Source organism: Pseudorca crassidens, chromosome 1 (genome assembly GCF_039906515.1).
Source record: "Pseudorca crassidens isolate mPseCra1 chromosome 1, mPseCra1.hap1, whole genome shotgun sequence".
NCBI lineage: Eukaryota > Metazoa > Chordata > Mammalia > Artiodactyla > Delphinidae > Pseudorca > Pseudorca crassidens.
In genome coordinates this window covers 146,456,217-146,471,742 of record NC_090296.1, presented here as the reverse complement: position 1 = coordinate 146,471,742, position 15,526 = coordinate 146,456,217, and the positions used below count along the sequence as shown (strand labels likewise).

The following is a 15,526-nucleotide window of genomic DNA, read 5'->3' as shown; positions in this document are numbered from 1 at the left end:
TCTCTTCCTCTGTCTGAGTCCCTGCAGAGCTCTGCAGCTGGTTCTTAAGGTACCTCCACCTGCTGGGCTGCTGCTCCTGCAGGGAGGGCCGAGGGGCTCGCAGCAGGGTGACCTTGACCTCTCAACCAGCCCACAGCCTGAACGAGCCCGCGCACAGGCCCTCCTGCCTCGAGAGGGCTCCACGCCCACGAATGACCCGAGACCTGAGGCAGCCGCGCGCCGCAGGAGGGAACGCTCAACAGGCCTTGGCCACCGAGCCAGCTCAGGCTCAGCACCGCCCGCGACTTCACGTGTCTGCACTCGGCTTCCTGTTCCAGAAAATTGTGATCCTTCGCACTGCCCATCTTTTTAGGAGAGGAAGGTTAGCAGGGTTTCCTTGGCCTGCTGGGCAAATCCAGGAGACCCTGGAGAAGCCGTGAGGAGCAGGAACCATCCCGCAGCCCCGCGAACGGGCAGCCTCCATCCCAACACCAACACCGTGGTCCCCCGGGGGGAGGAAGCAGAGAACCAGGTTTCTTGCATGACTTGCCCCAAAGTCACTCTGCTGGGAACAGACTTTCAGAGAACTTTCTCAGACACTCTCAACCGTCCAAGCCTTTAAGGAGGGCCTGCCCTGCACCGGGACACCCCCTCCCCCCGCCTCGGGGTCTCACCGACCCCACACTGCCAAGCCTCCAGCCGCTGCCCAACCGCGGGTTCCCTGCGGCCTCGCACACGGGGAGCTCCCTCCTCCTGCGCCTGAGAAAGCTCACTTTCTCCAGATCCAGAGTAACACTCCTTTCAGGTCTGCCCAGCCCCCGCCCTGGCAGCGCACGAGGACACCTGTAAAATACGCTGAAGCCCTGCTCCGCACCACCCGACCCGGAACCTGGCACGTTGCTGGCAAGGCCCTTCCGGACCCCCTCCTCCTCCCCTGTGCTACCCATCCCCCTGCTAAGAAGCACAGACAGCAGGCTTCGCCAAGCAGAGACAGTCACTTGGCCTGGCACGTGGTGCCCGTGCACTGTTTTGGATGAATTATGCCCTGGCCTGTTTTCTCTCCTCTACACGATGGCAATGCTGGTATTCTCATCTCTGGTCCCTCCTTCCATGTAATCTGTTACATACAGGCTCTAAAAGCTTAGAGCTCAGGCGTCATTATACTATTCCCTTGCTCAAAAATCCTCAAACTCCCACTGCCTACCGATGAAAATCCTGATTTCCCACCTAGCATCTAAGGATCCTTCACGATCCCAACTCCCTTCCACACTGACCTTTTTTTATACCGGTCAGAATTCTAACCCTGCTCTTGCTCTTTCTAGAACACACTCTGTACTTTCCCTGTTCAATAACTGTATGTATTTCTGGAATGCTTTTCCTCTCACACCCATCTTCTTACTCAAATCCACCTCTCCCTGTCTGGAACGTCCCCCTCCCTCTTCCTCTGCCTTTCTCACCCACTAATGATCACTTCTTATCACTTGCTATGTGTCCCTTCGTGTCAGTATGTCTCTCCTCTTTTCCGATTCAAGCCTGATTACTCTTGGGGCGCCCACAAGAACTGTTCCAGCATGTGCTTCAGAGCTTCTGGAGTTGGCCATCTGGATTTGAGTGCCAACTCTCCCACTTCCTAGATGGATATCCCTGGGCAAATTAGGTAGCCTTTCAGTTTCCTTATCTGTAAAAAGGGAACTTCATCTATTAAGCGTCTATCCCTCTGGGTTATTGCAAGGCTTCAACTAAATACACCGTAAGTTAAGCACTCAGCACAGTGCCTTGTACACAACAAACACTCAGAAAAACTTGTGGGAAACATTCCTAGAATGAATGAGTGAACTGTGCCGGTACTGCTGAAAGCACACCATCAACAGCTGACGGTATGGAAGACAAAGTCTTCTCCTTGGAGGCTCTTACAGACCAGCTGGGCAACCAGAGCACTGCCTGGGCATGGCAGGGTGCTATAAAGCACCCACACAGGCTGGATGGAGAACCTCTGGCATGGAGCCGGAGAGGACCTGCACCATCACAGGTAACGGCCAGAGTAGGAAAGTGGCTTGCTGAAGCCATGATATATGCTGGAAGGAAACAGGTGATTCCAGGCCAGGGAAAAACATAGACATGGGGTGAGCGGATGGTGTCCAAAGCACATCAAGTCCTCACGAGACGGATACGACGTGAGGCAGGTCTGATGGGGTCCACCTACCTCCCCGTAGGCTGGTGGTGAAAGCATCCCTGCTAAAGCACTGTAGTCTGAAACCAACACAGTTGCCTCTTCGAGCACAGATCATGCCAACAGACCACACTCCACTCAACACATCTTCACAAAAGTTCATGCAATGGAGGTGACCAGTTCTCTCCCCACAGGCTGAGACCCACCCCAGGACACCTGTCATATCGCCCACCTGTGCTCGGGTCCTCTGACTCATAAACCAGCCTGGGAGTCAGGGAGAGAAATGCTGCCACGGTGCTAGGAAAATACAGTCCCACCTACGCAACAGACAAGCTCGTCAGAGGCAGGGCCTGTTTTTATTTTTTTATTTTTTCAAAAGCTCAGTGAACCCTAAGAATGAATATGGGGCACCATACCTGTATGAGTGTCAGACTGAACACATTCAGCTATTTTCGTAGCCTAAAAATGAATTTTAGAAGACATTAGTTTTGAGTGCCTAGTTATACGGTAAGGGAAATCTTGCTGGGTCCCTGGGGTCCCAAGGGCTCTCCTTACATACCTTATTGTTGCCACTGCATGCTCTGACAATGGACACATAGTGTCTAATTTTTCTGCAAGTAGAAAACAATGTATTATTTCTCTCCTGGCTCTCTATTCTGGTGGATATCTAGCTAATTTTTCATTAGGAAAGGAGCATCTCTCTTTCACAATACATACAATGCTTGGAGGACAGCAGTTCTATTTGTGTGTGGCCAAGGCCACGAATAAACAAACAAGAGTCTACAAGCATCCTCTGGTGTCTCTGTAGAAGAGAAGTTGACTCTTCAGTAAAAACAACAAAATCCTTCTGAGTCATCACGACACACAATAAAAAGTACCTAGGTTTTAAAAATGTACTACATGTTAACCAACCCAAAGCCTCTAATTCCTTAACATGTTTTCACAGTTTCACAGCCCTCTCTTTTGATGCTCTTCTTGAAGTTTCAGCAAACAATCTGCTCACAGTCATTCATGGAAACAGCCACAGGCCACACTGGGGCCGAATGTGCGAGTCTAGAACAAAGCAACTGGGGCTTATCTCAGAAGATGCTGACTCTCCTCACTTATTTTCGATTTTTCAGCTTTTCCCCTTGATAATCCAATCCCTACAGTTATCCTCCCCCAATTTGGAAAGGCCGAAAAAGGCAGAGAATCAGAACAGAGAGCCCACACAGAGCCGTCTCCCTGAGGCAATCGCCAGCCGGCAGCAGAGCCTGGTGACCAAGCACGTGAGCCATGCGGTCAACGCAGAGGCCTGCAGCCCAGCTCCGCTGAGCGCTGGCGGCTGGACTCTGCGCCAGCCTCACCTCTCTAAGCCTCAGGCTCCTCGTCTGTCAAACAGAGACGGTCACAGTGCCGACATCATGGGGCTGTGGCCAGGATGAAATGAAGTGACACCTACCAGGCACTGAGAGCCTGCCCAGGGAGGGAAGGGCTCACGGACAGCGGCAGTTGTTACAACCATCATCGCTACACCTCCTCCTGGTCTTTTTGCCCCTCGTTCATGTTCATGACTGAGAGCGTACACTAGGTACGATTTTACATTTTGACTTTTGCATTTATCAAAAACATTTTCCCCTGTAATTTAATTTTCTATGATCACCATTTCTAATGGTTGCATATTTTATCGTTGGGTATTCTACAGTTCACGTTCATAATTTTCCACTGTTTGTATTATTTAAGATAGATTCTGAGACAAACCATATGACATTTTCAGGCTCCTGATATATACTGCCTTCCAATCTGTGGTCACATCTGCTTCATGTGCGTTTCCGTAAATGAGAGTATTTAAAATACTTTTATCTAATTTGATAGTTCTGTGCAGAAATAACACATAGGCTATCAAATTAGATAAAAATCTTTTAAACACAGGGAGTCCACCAGTGAGTGTTCTTAGCACACAGCTCAGTAAAGTGGCATTCAGATTGAAATACTTTAGTCTCTTATGTGTTCACACAGCTTAAGACTGTCGGAGTGTGGCGGCTCTGGGTCACCAGCTGGAGGGTCAGGCTGTGACTATGAGGAAGCCACCCTGGAAGGCCATCCTTTGATGGTACCTGACCTTGTTACAAGTCTTTCTTATAAATTTCTGCATGCAGTTCTCAACTTACTTAAGTATTCAAAACACATTTTGCAATAAGCCAAACATGGTATGTTGATTGAAGTACTCGTTTTTTCCACTTACCCTCCCTGCCCGATGACAGGTAGTATCTTCACATTTTGTTGTACATTATCTCCGTTCTTCTCTTTGGCAGAGCAAATTCCTTGCCATTCCTATAAATGGAATGTAGACATCATTATACATTGTGTTCAAAACATAAACCCAAGAGCATTTTCCACCTCAGGTTTCCACACCTTTACCATGGCCACTAAAGCTATTAGGATAATAAAATCATCCCAACCCCAAAGGCAATTTTGGGTAATCGGACATTTCTTTCTCAACCTCCCAAGTCCATCTCCTCCCTAGACTGACAACAAAAGCCAGGTCACCACAGTCTAAATGGCCATATGTTTTCAGTGGCTTTCTGCCGGCAAGAGAGGCCCTGGGCCCATGAATGAGGAACACCCTTCTCGTCCAGGTTCCTCCTCTCACAACTCCTACCTGCCGCAGTGGAGGGGGTAAGTGTGGCCTCTGCCCCTGCATTTGGGAGGGGGAGAGTCTCAGACTGGGGCAGAGAAGGAGCCACCCTCTGTGCTGTGTACCCTCTGCAGGTAGGGTGGGGATAATGAGGTAACAGCCAGGACTGGGCTCAGGCAGAATAACCAAGTGAGACCTTAGAAGCCAGAGCTGCCATTCCAGAATGGAGCTGCACTGGGAGAGCAGGTGTGCCCAGGCTATGACCACAGTGAGCAGACAGGGGCTACAGGTGGCTCCCCTACTCTGAGGGTGGTGGAGACAAGCGTGGGACGGAGCTGGGTTTTGTGACCACCTAAAACGTTCTGAATTTCTCCAAGAGTCACCAAGGTCCTTAAGCTAGAAAAATCCCTAAAACCCTCTGTAGGACCTTGAACTCCCAGGGCGTTTCATACCCTTCTCGACCTTCCAGAGTCCCACAGGGGCTAAAGCTGACCCAGGTGGGAAGGGGAACACCATGGCAGCCTGGCTCAAGTCTCCTGTCCATACTCTTACACAAAGTCAATTCTGGAATCTGTGCTTGGGGCGTGGTGACCTGCATGCAAATGCTAATGGTAAAATCCCATCTTCAGACTCCTCTGGCAAAGTGGATCCAAGAGAAACCAGGACACTGACAGAAGCAAAGGATGGTTACTGGGGCTTCCCGACGTCCTTCTGAAAACAATGGGCGCCAAGAAAGGACTAAATTAAAAAACAGCCCAAGAGCCCGCTAGGTGCTTACTTGCCCTGGAGCAGAAGGGAGGTGTGGGCCTTCCTCACTCCAGTTCTGAGGGGAGAGTGGCCTGGGCCCGAATCGGGCAAGGACTAGACAGGGATCCCTGGGCAGGAATCTGGAGCCTGTCCTCCACGTCCACAGCCCCATGCAGCCACCAGAGAAGGCTTCAGCAGACAGGTCTAAGAGTTACTTCTGAAGCTCACTATCAAGAGAAATACGGGAAGCTGACTGAGGTGATATTTGCAAAACTCTGTGAACATACTAACCACCACTGAACTGTATACTTTAAATGGATGGAGTGTATGGCATGTGAATTATCTCTCAACAGAGCTGTTACATAAAAAGAGAGGGAAAATACGGGAGACCGATTCGGTCAATCAATCAGCACTTCAAAACACATATTCAGGATTTTCTCCTTCAATCCTTTCTGAACAGAGTGGGTGGCTGCCGGACCCCAAGTCAAGGTGTAAGAAGCCACGTCAGCCAGCGCTGGACGGTCCAGCTAATGGAGGACAACTTAGCCAATGACTTTGCTTAGATAACAGAGTTGCCTGTAAGTCTTCCAGTCAACAATGGAAACAAAAAATATTCACTTAACACAGATCATATTTCTTATCAAAAATACATCAAAAATCGAAGTTTCAGTTCCTAAAAATAGTAAAGTCCTACCTAGCATGCTGTTATGAAGAATAAATCTGGTAACACACATAAATTCTGAGCCAAGTCCTGACACACGGCAAATGTCCAGTACGTGGCCTGTTTGGTTTCGCACAGGTGTCTGTCTGTCTCTCTCAGGCTGAGCTCCTCTCAGAACTACACTGAGGCGTGCACCTCCCTTCTACTCCGGGGCAAGCTCAGCACCGAGCTGGACTTCGCTGACTACTGAGACAGTTCCTTCTTGGTGTGTGCCCACTGGCTTAAGAATTAAATCATCATCATCCAGCTGTCCTACCCCAGGGGCTAGCACTGTGCTGGCAGGTGGTAAACAGTCAAAGAACACTTGGGGCTTTTGTTTACTGAATGGAAAAGTGAGGCCAAAGTCAGATCACGGAATCCTGGCACCCAGGATAAGGGACTTGAGCACTACACAGAGGGAGTGACATGATCAAAGTGGTGATCTGGTGAGACAAATCTCCAGTAGCGTAGGGTGGAATGGCCAGAAGTGGAGGGTCCTGGGACAGGGAGGCCTAACTGCATTCAGCCACCGCAGTCTCAGGGTGTGGGAAGGGGGCTCTGAACACGGTCAGGCCCAGGCAGTGGACCCTCAAAGGCAGGGGTTTAACAGACATCAAGCCTTGGTGATGGATTTGATGGAGGGGGCTAAAGGGTAGGGAGAAACCAAAACTATTCCAGGAATCAAAGTCCAGGCAACTGTGTGGACGGTCAACGAGCAGTAGACAGAAGAGGTGGAGGGGGATCGGGCTTTTTGTTAATGGGGGATGAGAGAAAATCACCGTTATATAAGGTGATACCAAAATGACAGCAGGATGTTGAAACAGACCTTGGAAAAGACACTGTGGCTAAAACTGGGAAGGTGGGAGACATCTATGCAGAGCAGGAAAGATGCTCAACAACAAAGGGAGCTTTCTGAGGAACCAGCAGGGGACAGAGAGCCCTGGTAAACCTGGGAGGAAAGAGATGGGGGAAAAGTGGGAGAAGAGGGGAGGCGGCGAGGGAGGAAGGCTCCTGGCTTCCCAGGAGCTGGGGAAGGTAAAAGGTGCGAAGAGCTAAAGGGCTCTGCGACTGCACATCATTATCGGAGGCAGCCAGCCGAGCAGCCAACATTCCTTCAGCACCTGCAAGACAGTTTCTGAGGGGAAAAAAATGCAAAATTTCTAAAAGAGAAGAGGCAATATAAGGCTCAGGTATCTGAGAAGATAGGAGGCCAGGGGTTCTAGGGCCCTGACAGAGAAGACCTGGGGAAGAAGAAACAGGAGGAGAGCCAAGAAGGATACATAAAGGGAGGAAGGAAGCAGGAGTGTGGGACTGAAAATCAAGGTGCCTCATAGTATCAGTTTTACCTGAAAGGGGAGCCAGTGGCTGAGAACAGCAGGCAGAGGAGGTTTATAGAGAGTGGTGTTCGCAGTGTTCTCTGTTTGAACATCATCAGAATTTCTCCTCTGCCCCCAAGAATATCCAACTGGCTGGACACCTAGAATCTGACATTCCAAAGCCCCTCCCGGTCATCTGACCACTTCCAAAGGCTCCATCCTGGTTCCCAGCACGTGTCTGAACTCTCTCCACTGACCATGGTACCATTGTTTGCCAAGGGCTGGCTGATTCTCAACAAGCCCTTCTTCTCCCGCGGGAGCCTTGATTAGAAAGGCCATATATCTTTCTCCTCAAAAAATTGCCCAGCTAAGTGGTCTGTCCTGCTGCAGTGTTGCCCGTGAACCAGCAGGGTACCAACAAAGGACAAACAGCAGCTTTTGCACTCTCCCCAAGAACTTGCAATCATGCAAAACAAATGCCCTGGTTCCTTTTCTTTTTCTTTTTTTTTTTTTTAAACATCTTTATTGGAGTATAAATGCTTTACAAGGGTGTGTTAGTTTCTGCTGTATAACAAAGTGAATCAGCTATACATATACATATATCCCCACCTGGTTTCTTTTTGAAATAAAGCAGTACAGAGGCTGACAATGCGATAACCTTTCAATTATTCTCTGCTCATAGCAAATACAGACTTTAGAGAGCAGGTGTCCGGCTGTCGAGGCCCTTTGCACCTGGTGCCCAGTGGCATACCTCAGGAGGCAAGATGCTGCTCACAGGGATCTGGGTGAATCCCAGGGCCTACAGCTAATCCACTGGGTGCCCCCACCCCCATCTCAACTTGCTCTCCTCACTGCAAGGGCAGCTGCCAGATCAAGGAGCATGAGAGCCACCATCTGCTTCACACCCTGCTGAACCTCACAGCAGAACTGCTGGCTGACCCAGTGGCAGCACTGGACCAAACCGCCAGGACTGGGGAGGCCATGGTAAAGCCCCTCAAAGGCTGCAGGGGTCTGGAATGGCTGCCGTTCTGGAGCTGCCTTCCGAGGACGCCCCTCTCGGCCCAGGCAGGGAACACTGGTGGGCCTGAACACCTAAGGGTCTGTCTCTTCATTCATCTCAGCCTTCATTTCTCTATCCAGAGGACCTGCCACTCTCTCTAGCAAGAAAATCATCATCCTGACAGAAAAGCTGAAGGCAAAATAGGATTCAAGCAGTGCCCATTTTTGTGATTCCCCTGAGAGTGCATCACCGGGCCCCGCCGCTGGCCTGTTCTTTCCCTGTTCTCACTGCAAAGCCATCTCGTGTGCTCAGAGCCGCGGGAAAGCAAAGGACAGCAGCCCACTCACGGTGTCTTCGAGGGGCCCAAGCCAAGTGGGGGTATAAGCTTTGCATAGCCCTTCTGCCCCCTCTGGCAGACTGCCCTTGTGTGCTAAGGGATAGGCACCAGAGAAAGGGCATCACTTCCACAGGGCCTCCAGACAGCCAGCAAGAGAGCAGGTCACCAATTTTTCAAATGTTCCGAATAATCAGATTCACAGTCCCAACTTCTAAAAGTTAAAAAGAGCCCAGCAGAAAAGCCTAAGAATGACTATGGAAAGCAGTAGCCTTTTCCTTCTCATCATATTTTAAAACCTAATATAACAGTGAGGTGCTGTCAGAAGCCACAGTTCAGAGAGAGAAATAACCTTTCAGACTGAGCCTGCCTTGCTTTGTCTACCCCTTCAGCACCAGGGTGCTGTAACTTCTCACATCACAATGCAATGACTACTTTTATCTGTCTGTTTTGCACCCTGGAATGAGTTCTCTAAGGGATTTTTGTTTTGCCCTTCTTTCTATACCAGAACCTAGCACACCTGGCATTCAAAAAATGCTGAATGAATGAACGAGGCTCAGAGAACCGATGGGCTCCAATGTGCTCTGAGAATGTGTTAACTCACTGGCAATCCTTTACCCAGACCATTTGCCAACAGCTACCACTTAGAAGATCAATTATTAGAAAGATCAACTTAACTCACTTATTACAAAAATGAAAACAATGATGTTAAGTGTCAAAGTTACTCTTATTGGCTGGTCAGGTTTTATGTACTTTCTTGGCCTCAATTTCCTCATCTGCAAAATGGGCATAACAGAGATAACACTACCTACACTTCCCCAGGCTTCTGGGAAGAGTGAGACTGAGATCACCTGGCTCTAGCAGTGCTCAGTGAGCGCTAGGTCTCCTTCCTTCCCTCTTTGTTATGTGAGAGTAACAAGGGTAGTGACCTCTTACTTACCTTGCCTATCCTGATGCATGAATTTATAGTATCGAGCAAATCAGCCTTTTTTTCATTTACAGGCACTTCTGCTAAATCCTTCCCTATTAATTCACCTGACTCATAGCCCATTGTTGTTTCAAATGCTGGATTTGCATACTGGGGGGAGACAAAGGAAAAAACATCATGTGAGTTAAAAGAAATTTTGAAAAGAGGACAATCAAAGATGTTCAACCTAAACCATCATATTTTTCCCCCAGAAAGCCCAGGGGGGGCCTGGCGCTCACTACGACGGTTCTAAAGCCACAAGAGCACAACCCCAGAAAAACCTTGGAGTCTGGAGAAGCCTCTGCTCCGATGACACCGGGCTGGGCTTGCTGCCTTGTTCTCCTGAGGCTGCAGGGAGGGCAGCAGGCCCACTCCACTTAAACACCAGCAGAGGAAAGAAGCTGCATGGAGACAGACCCAGGGCTGCTACAAAAGGGCTGCTGAGATTATGATACAGTGGAAGAAAGCACCAGACTGGGAGTCTGCAAACCCAGGGGCTACTCCCACAAGTCACTTAACCCCTCCAAGTCTCAGTCTGCACATCCGTTTAATGGGAATGAAACACTTATTTCGCCTCTCTCATATGATGCAAATGAATAATGGGTTTGGAAAGCAGGCTGTGAACTAGGAAGTGTTTACAAATGCAAGGCTTGATGGTTACGTTCCAAATAGGGCTGTGAGACTAGAAGAAAACGTACGGGAAAGCTGTGCACGTGCTGATAGGAATAACAAACAATGACGACGATGAAACAATAATCGTACTGTTTAAGGTCTGTTTTCCTTGCTAGGCACTGCAGTAAGAGCACTTCACACACAGTAACACATTTAATCCTCAGAACATCCTTACAAAAGGTAAGTCGTTGTTAGCGTTAATATTATTCCCATTTGTACAAATGAGACAGCAAATTCAGACAGATTAAGTCACCTGCCCGAAGATGCCCAGCTAGGAAGGGGCCGAGGCTGACTGGAAGCCAGGCCTGACTGATACCAAGCCTGTGCCCTCAAGCACTGGCCAATGTCGCCTGTCAGGGCACCATCCTGAATGCTAACATCATCAACTCTTTACCAAGAAAGTCACTAGTTCGATTAAAGTGAAGAACTGGAGTGCTCAGAACTAAAATCGAAGTGGGGCTCATTCTCAGACAAAAGGCACATTCCCCTGGCACAACTCCCTCTTTTGCTGTTATATGAAAATACATGTTACCTGTTTGCTGTTATCTGAAAGCCATGTTATCTTCAGTCACTTATATGAAGCCACTTTTCTAATAATGGATAATTTGTGAAGTAATTGCTAGTTTATTTTTGAAATTTTGAGTAGTTTCTAGTAAATTCCTATAGGTGTAAACTATCTTCAAAAACAGTAAGAAAGGTGAGAGCGTGCAGCCCTTATGGGCAGAGCCTCTCCTTGCTCCAACAGTCTCTCTCTACCCCACTCCGCCGCAGAAACCATCCTCTGGATAAAAGTCCCTCCTTGCTAAGTAAATAAATATGCAAAAAAGTGAGAAATAGCAAATGCTAATTGCATTTACAGAATATTTTCTAGCACATTAAGTAATTATTGGAACCTTTTCTCACCTATAGGGAACTTATTTTAAATTATATATTTTATAGATTTTGTTCTGATAATCCTCTAAGGAAAAACTGGTCCCTTGAACTTCAAAGAGAGGAAAAAAACACAAAAAAACATACTGAAGGGGTTCAATCTTAAAAATGCAAACAAACCAGAAATTCAGCAGGACAAGCTTCCAAAACAACAAACCTGTACAATGTGGTCTTCACTTGTAATTTCAATTGCTTCTTGACTTTTCTCTAATGCAGTGAACGTTGAGTTACAAGCCCTTTATGGGTGGAAAAGAAAAAGGACTGCTTAATGTAAATATTATAAAATGTAATACAATCTTGGAATATTACATTAACTTACTTAAATGTGTTCTTTGATTATAAAGGTAACTAATGCTAACTCAAGAAAAAGTAGGGGGAAATACTAAAAAGCATAAGGAAGAAATAAGCACCTCCTGCCACCTCAGTACTTGGGATCATGACTACGCACAATCTGGTGCCTTTCCTTCATTCTAAGGACAAGTGGACCCGGTGGAACACACCCCAGGGTCTGATCACAGCCCTTCGCTGGCTGTGGGACATGACTGAACCACCCTGGGTCTCTGCCTTCTCACCATCTGAAGGGTCCGCGTGAGGACTCAATGAGAAAATGGAGTCAAGAAGCCCACACGAAGCCGGGTAGAAAGGAGGCGGCCCACCATCTGTAGCTATTATCACTTTCAACAAATCCTTTGCTCAAAACTGGGATCATCGGGATCATGAGCTTTGTTTTCTGCTTCCACTTAGCCTTATATTGCGAGCATTCTCCCTTGTCCTCAGTGTTTGAAAACATTTTAAAATTGCACAGGTAACTAAAGGTTTATTTTTTAAAAATTAGAAAATAATAATAAATGAGATACTACATCATACCCACTAGGATATCTACAATCAAAAACAGAGATAAAAACAAGTGCTGGTGAGGAAGCCTCATACACTGCTGGTGGGAGTGTAAAATGGTGCAGCTAGCTGCTTTGGAAAACAGTCTGGCAGTTCCTCAGGCTGTTAAACATAGAGTTACCATATGGCCTAGCAATTTTACTCCTAGGTAGATACCCTACAGAAATGAAAACATACATCCACACAAAAACTTATAGCCCACAGGTGGAAACAACCCTAAAGTCCATCAACTGATGAATGGATGAATAAAATGTGGTATAGCCATACAATGGAATACTATGCAGATATAAAAAGAAATAAAGCCCTGATGCATGCCAAGATATGGATGAACCTTGAAAAACATTATGCTAAGTTAAAAGGACCACATATTGTATGATTCTATTTATATGAAATGTCCAGAAGAGGCAAATCTATGTATAGAGAGAAATTAGATTAGTGGTTATCTAGGGCTGGGGGTAATGAAAATATTCTAAAATTGTGGCAGTGGTTGCACAACTCTGTGAATACATTAAAAGCCATTGAACTGTGTACTTTAAATAGGTGAACTGTATAGAATGTCAATTTTATCTCGATAAATCTGTTTAAAAATAAGTGAGATTAAATCATCTGAAATCCCAACACCTACGCATATCAACTGGTGTTCTAGGCAATTTCTTGTGTAAATATACATGTAATACATATACTTATAAAAATAGGATCATAGTCGACAGTTTTATCATCTGCTTGTACCACTGAACCATATACATTAACATCTTTCCATATCAATAATTAGTTCCTTATCATCACTCTTAATAACTATATAATATTCTATTGTAAAATTATACCATAATTTAGTCAAACAAATTCCCCATAACTGGGGAATGCTTTCAGTTTTTTTCTTGTATATGCCTCAGAAGATGAAAAAGAGAAAGCAACTGTCTACTTGTTCATAAAGTGCAGAGATTACATTTATAAAACCAATAATTACAATGCTTTTACTTTATTCCTGGTATTACTAAACTGTCTAGCTAAATAAGACAAAGCAGCTTTAGCCAATAAAAATTAGCTCTTCTTTCTTGGCATACAAAAATCAAGTGAATTACCTCAATAAAGCTGTTATTTAAAAAAACAAGAACCAAAAAACAACGAGAAGTAAGTTCCCACCTCTGATATAACAAGTTTGGAGGAGATGGATCTGTGAGAAGCCCTACTGGGTTTTATCACTCTTTTTTAATTTTTGCAGATGTGGTAAATATAAAATGGTACATCATTTTCATTTCTTTGGTTACTAGTGAAGCTGAACATTTTTTTCATGTTTATTGGCCATTAATATCTCCTACAAACTGCTTGTTCACAACATGTCCTTTTAAATTTTTTCTACTGGGTGTTTCCATTTTTAAACTGATTCATCAAAGCTCTTTACGTATTTAGGATATTAACCTATCTGTCCTGTATGTTAAGAATGTATTTTTCCCAGTTTGTTATTTGTCTAAATTTTTAACATTATTTAAGGTATACTTACTGAGACAAGCTTAACATTTTTATGTTGTCTAATCTGATTCTCTTTCTTTATAAAATCTGGCTTTCACACCATGCTGAGTTTAAAAAGACTTCATTATCCAAATACATATGCTCACTTACATTTTTAGTATTTATGTGGCCACACTTTTTAACATTATGCACACTGGAATTTATTTTGGGACTGGGTGTGAGATCGGGATATAACTTAATTTTCTTTCCAGTTAATAAGTTGTCACAATTCTATTCATTGAAAAGTCCACCCTTTCCTGTGTGGATTTAAATTGCCATGTTGAACACACATACTTATGTTCCTAATTCTTAAATACATGCACGTCTATTTCTAGACTTTACATTCTAGTTTACTGATCTAGCAGTAACACAAAGATGCTTGTTATAGCTTTTTAGTGCATTTTAGTATCTCTCAGAACAAGTCTTTCTCTACTGCTCCCAATTCTCTAGCCCCACATTTACCCCTTTTCTTCATTATCAATATTTTCATATCTCCCTTCAGAGTGGACATCTCCCTTTGGCTGTCAGCTGGCACACAGAGAACAAAGTAGAGCATGAGGAGAGACCATGAGTGCAGTTTTGAAAATGGGGGTTACAACCTAAAGGACTACCTTTGCCACGTGCCGCGTGGGAGATCTTGGATGTAAGTCAGTTAACCTCCCTGGGTCTCGGTTTTTGCATCGTGATTCGTGATTTGATGAAATAGGCTCTAACATCACCTCCTGCTCCACAGTTCCGCTCTCCTCTCAGAGAGGGCAGCAGCCCAGCTCACTGTGGGAGTGCTGCAGCCAGGCTGCGGAAGACCCAGGAATGAGAAGGAGGCAGGCCCAAGGCCAACCATCGATCTCAAGTTTCCCTGAAAACTCTGGCAATAAAAAGGAGCTCTTCTGTAGACCTCACTAGCCCTGAAACATCTCTGCTCAGCAGCACTTCTTTGCTACCTCACACTTCATTTTGTCTATGAAGTATTTTCTTCTCTGCATGTGATACCCTGTGCTGGTCCCTACCAACATTAGTACCCCAAATTCTAATCCCCTTATCTCTGCCTTGGGCACATACGAACAGAATGATTTCATTCTCTCTTTGATCCTGGTAAAGGAAATGTTAAAGAATAGTAGACCACCCAAGGAAGAGACCTAGGATGATACAGAGAGACTGACATTTTTTTCACTTCTGTCAACCTCATATAATTTTACCAATTTTTCTGCTTTTCTCACTCTACAAAGAACTAGGTTTCTACTCATCAGTTAAAAAAAAAAAACAAAAACTGCTGAGCAAGAGCAAATTACAAAATGCTTATTGTAGAGAAGAAAACATGTCACCTACCAGAGATAATAATGTTAACGGGTTGGGTGTATGTGTACATTAAAAGTAATTTTTTAATTAAAAAACAAAACAGATAATTCAGTATATATACTTTCGCATCCTGCTTTTTCATTTGCTATTATTTTGTTGCCCCATCCTTTTCTTTCTTTTTCTGGCCACGCCATGTGGCTTGTGTTATCCTCCCCAACCAGGGATCAAACCCAGGGCCCCGGCAGTGACAGTGTCAAGTTTTAACCACTGGACCGCCAGGAAGTCCCCCCACTGGAGCCCCATCTTTAAATGCTGAGTCTCCAATCACTAACATAACCACCTATTAGACATCCAGGCAGACTCCGAAAGCATTTTGTGAGGAGAGATGCCTTCCC

General features: G+C 45.7%; 1 protein-coding gene across 4 annotated transcripts in view; it reads right to left on the bottom strand.

The window, feature by feature from the left end:
• The window catches only part of PDE8A (phosphodiesterase 8A), a 136,418-nt gene that overhangs the window by 33,543 nt on the left and 87,349 nt on the right, over nt 1-15,526 (bottom strand). For 3 of the 4 annotated variants that reach the window (XM_067697842.1, XM_067697857.1, XM_067697838.1), the window contains exons 7-11: nt 11,590-11,668; nt 9,804-9,941; nt 4,374-4,462; nt 2,709-2,760; nt 2,566-2,608 (exon numbers count right to left, since the gene is read on the bottom strand). In XM_067697842.1, the coding sequence (XP_067553943.1) occupies nt 2,566-2,608; nt 2,709-2,760; nt 4,374-4,462; nt 9,804-9,941; nt 11,590-11,668 (401 nt within the window). The remainder of the gene's footprint in view (nt 1-2,565; nt 2,609-2,708; nt 2,761-4,373; nt 4,463-9,803; nt 9,942-11,589; nt 11,669-15,526) is intronic. The other variant, XM_067697847.1, reaches the window with a different exon arrangement.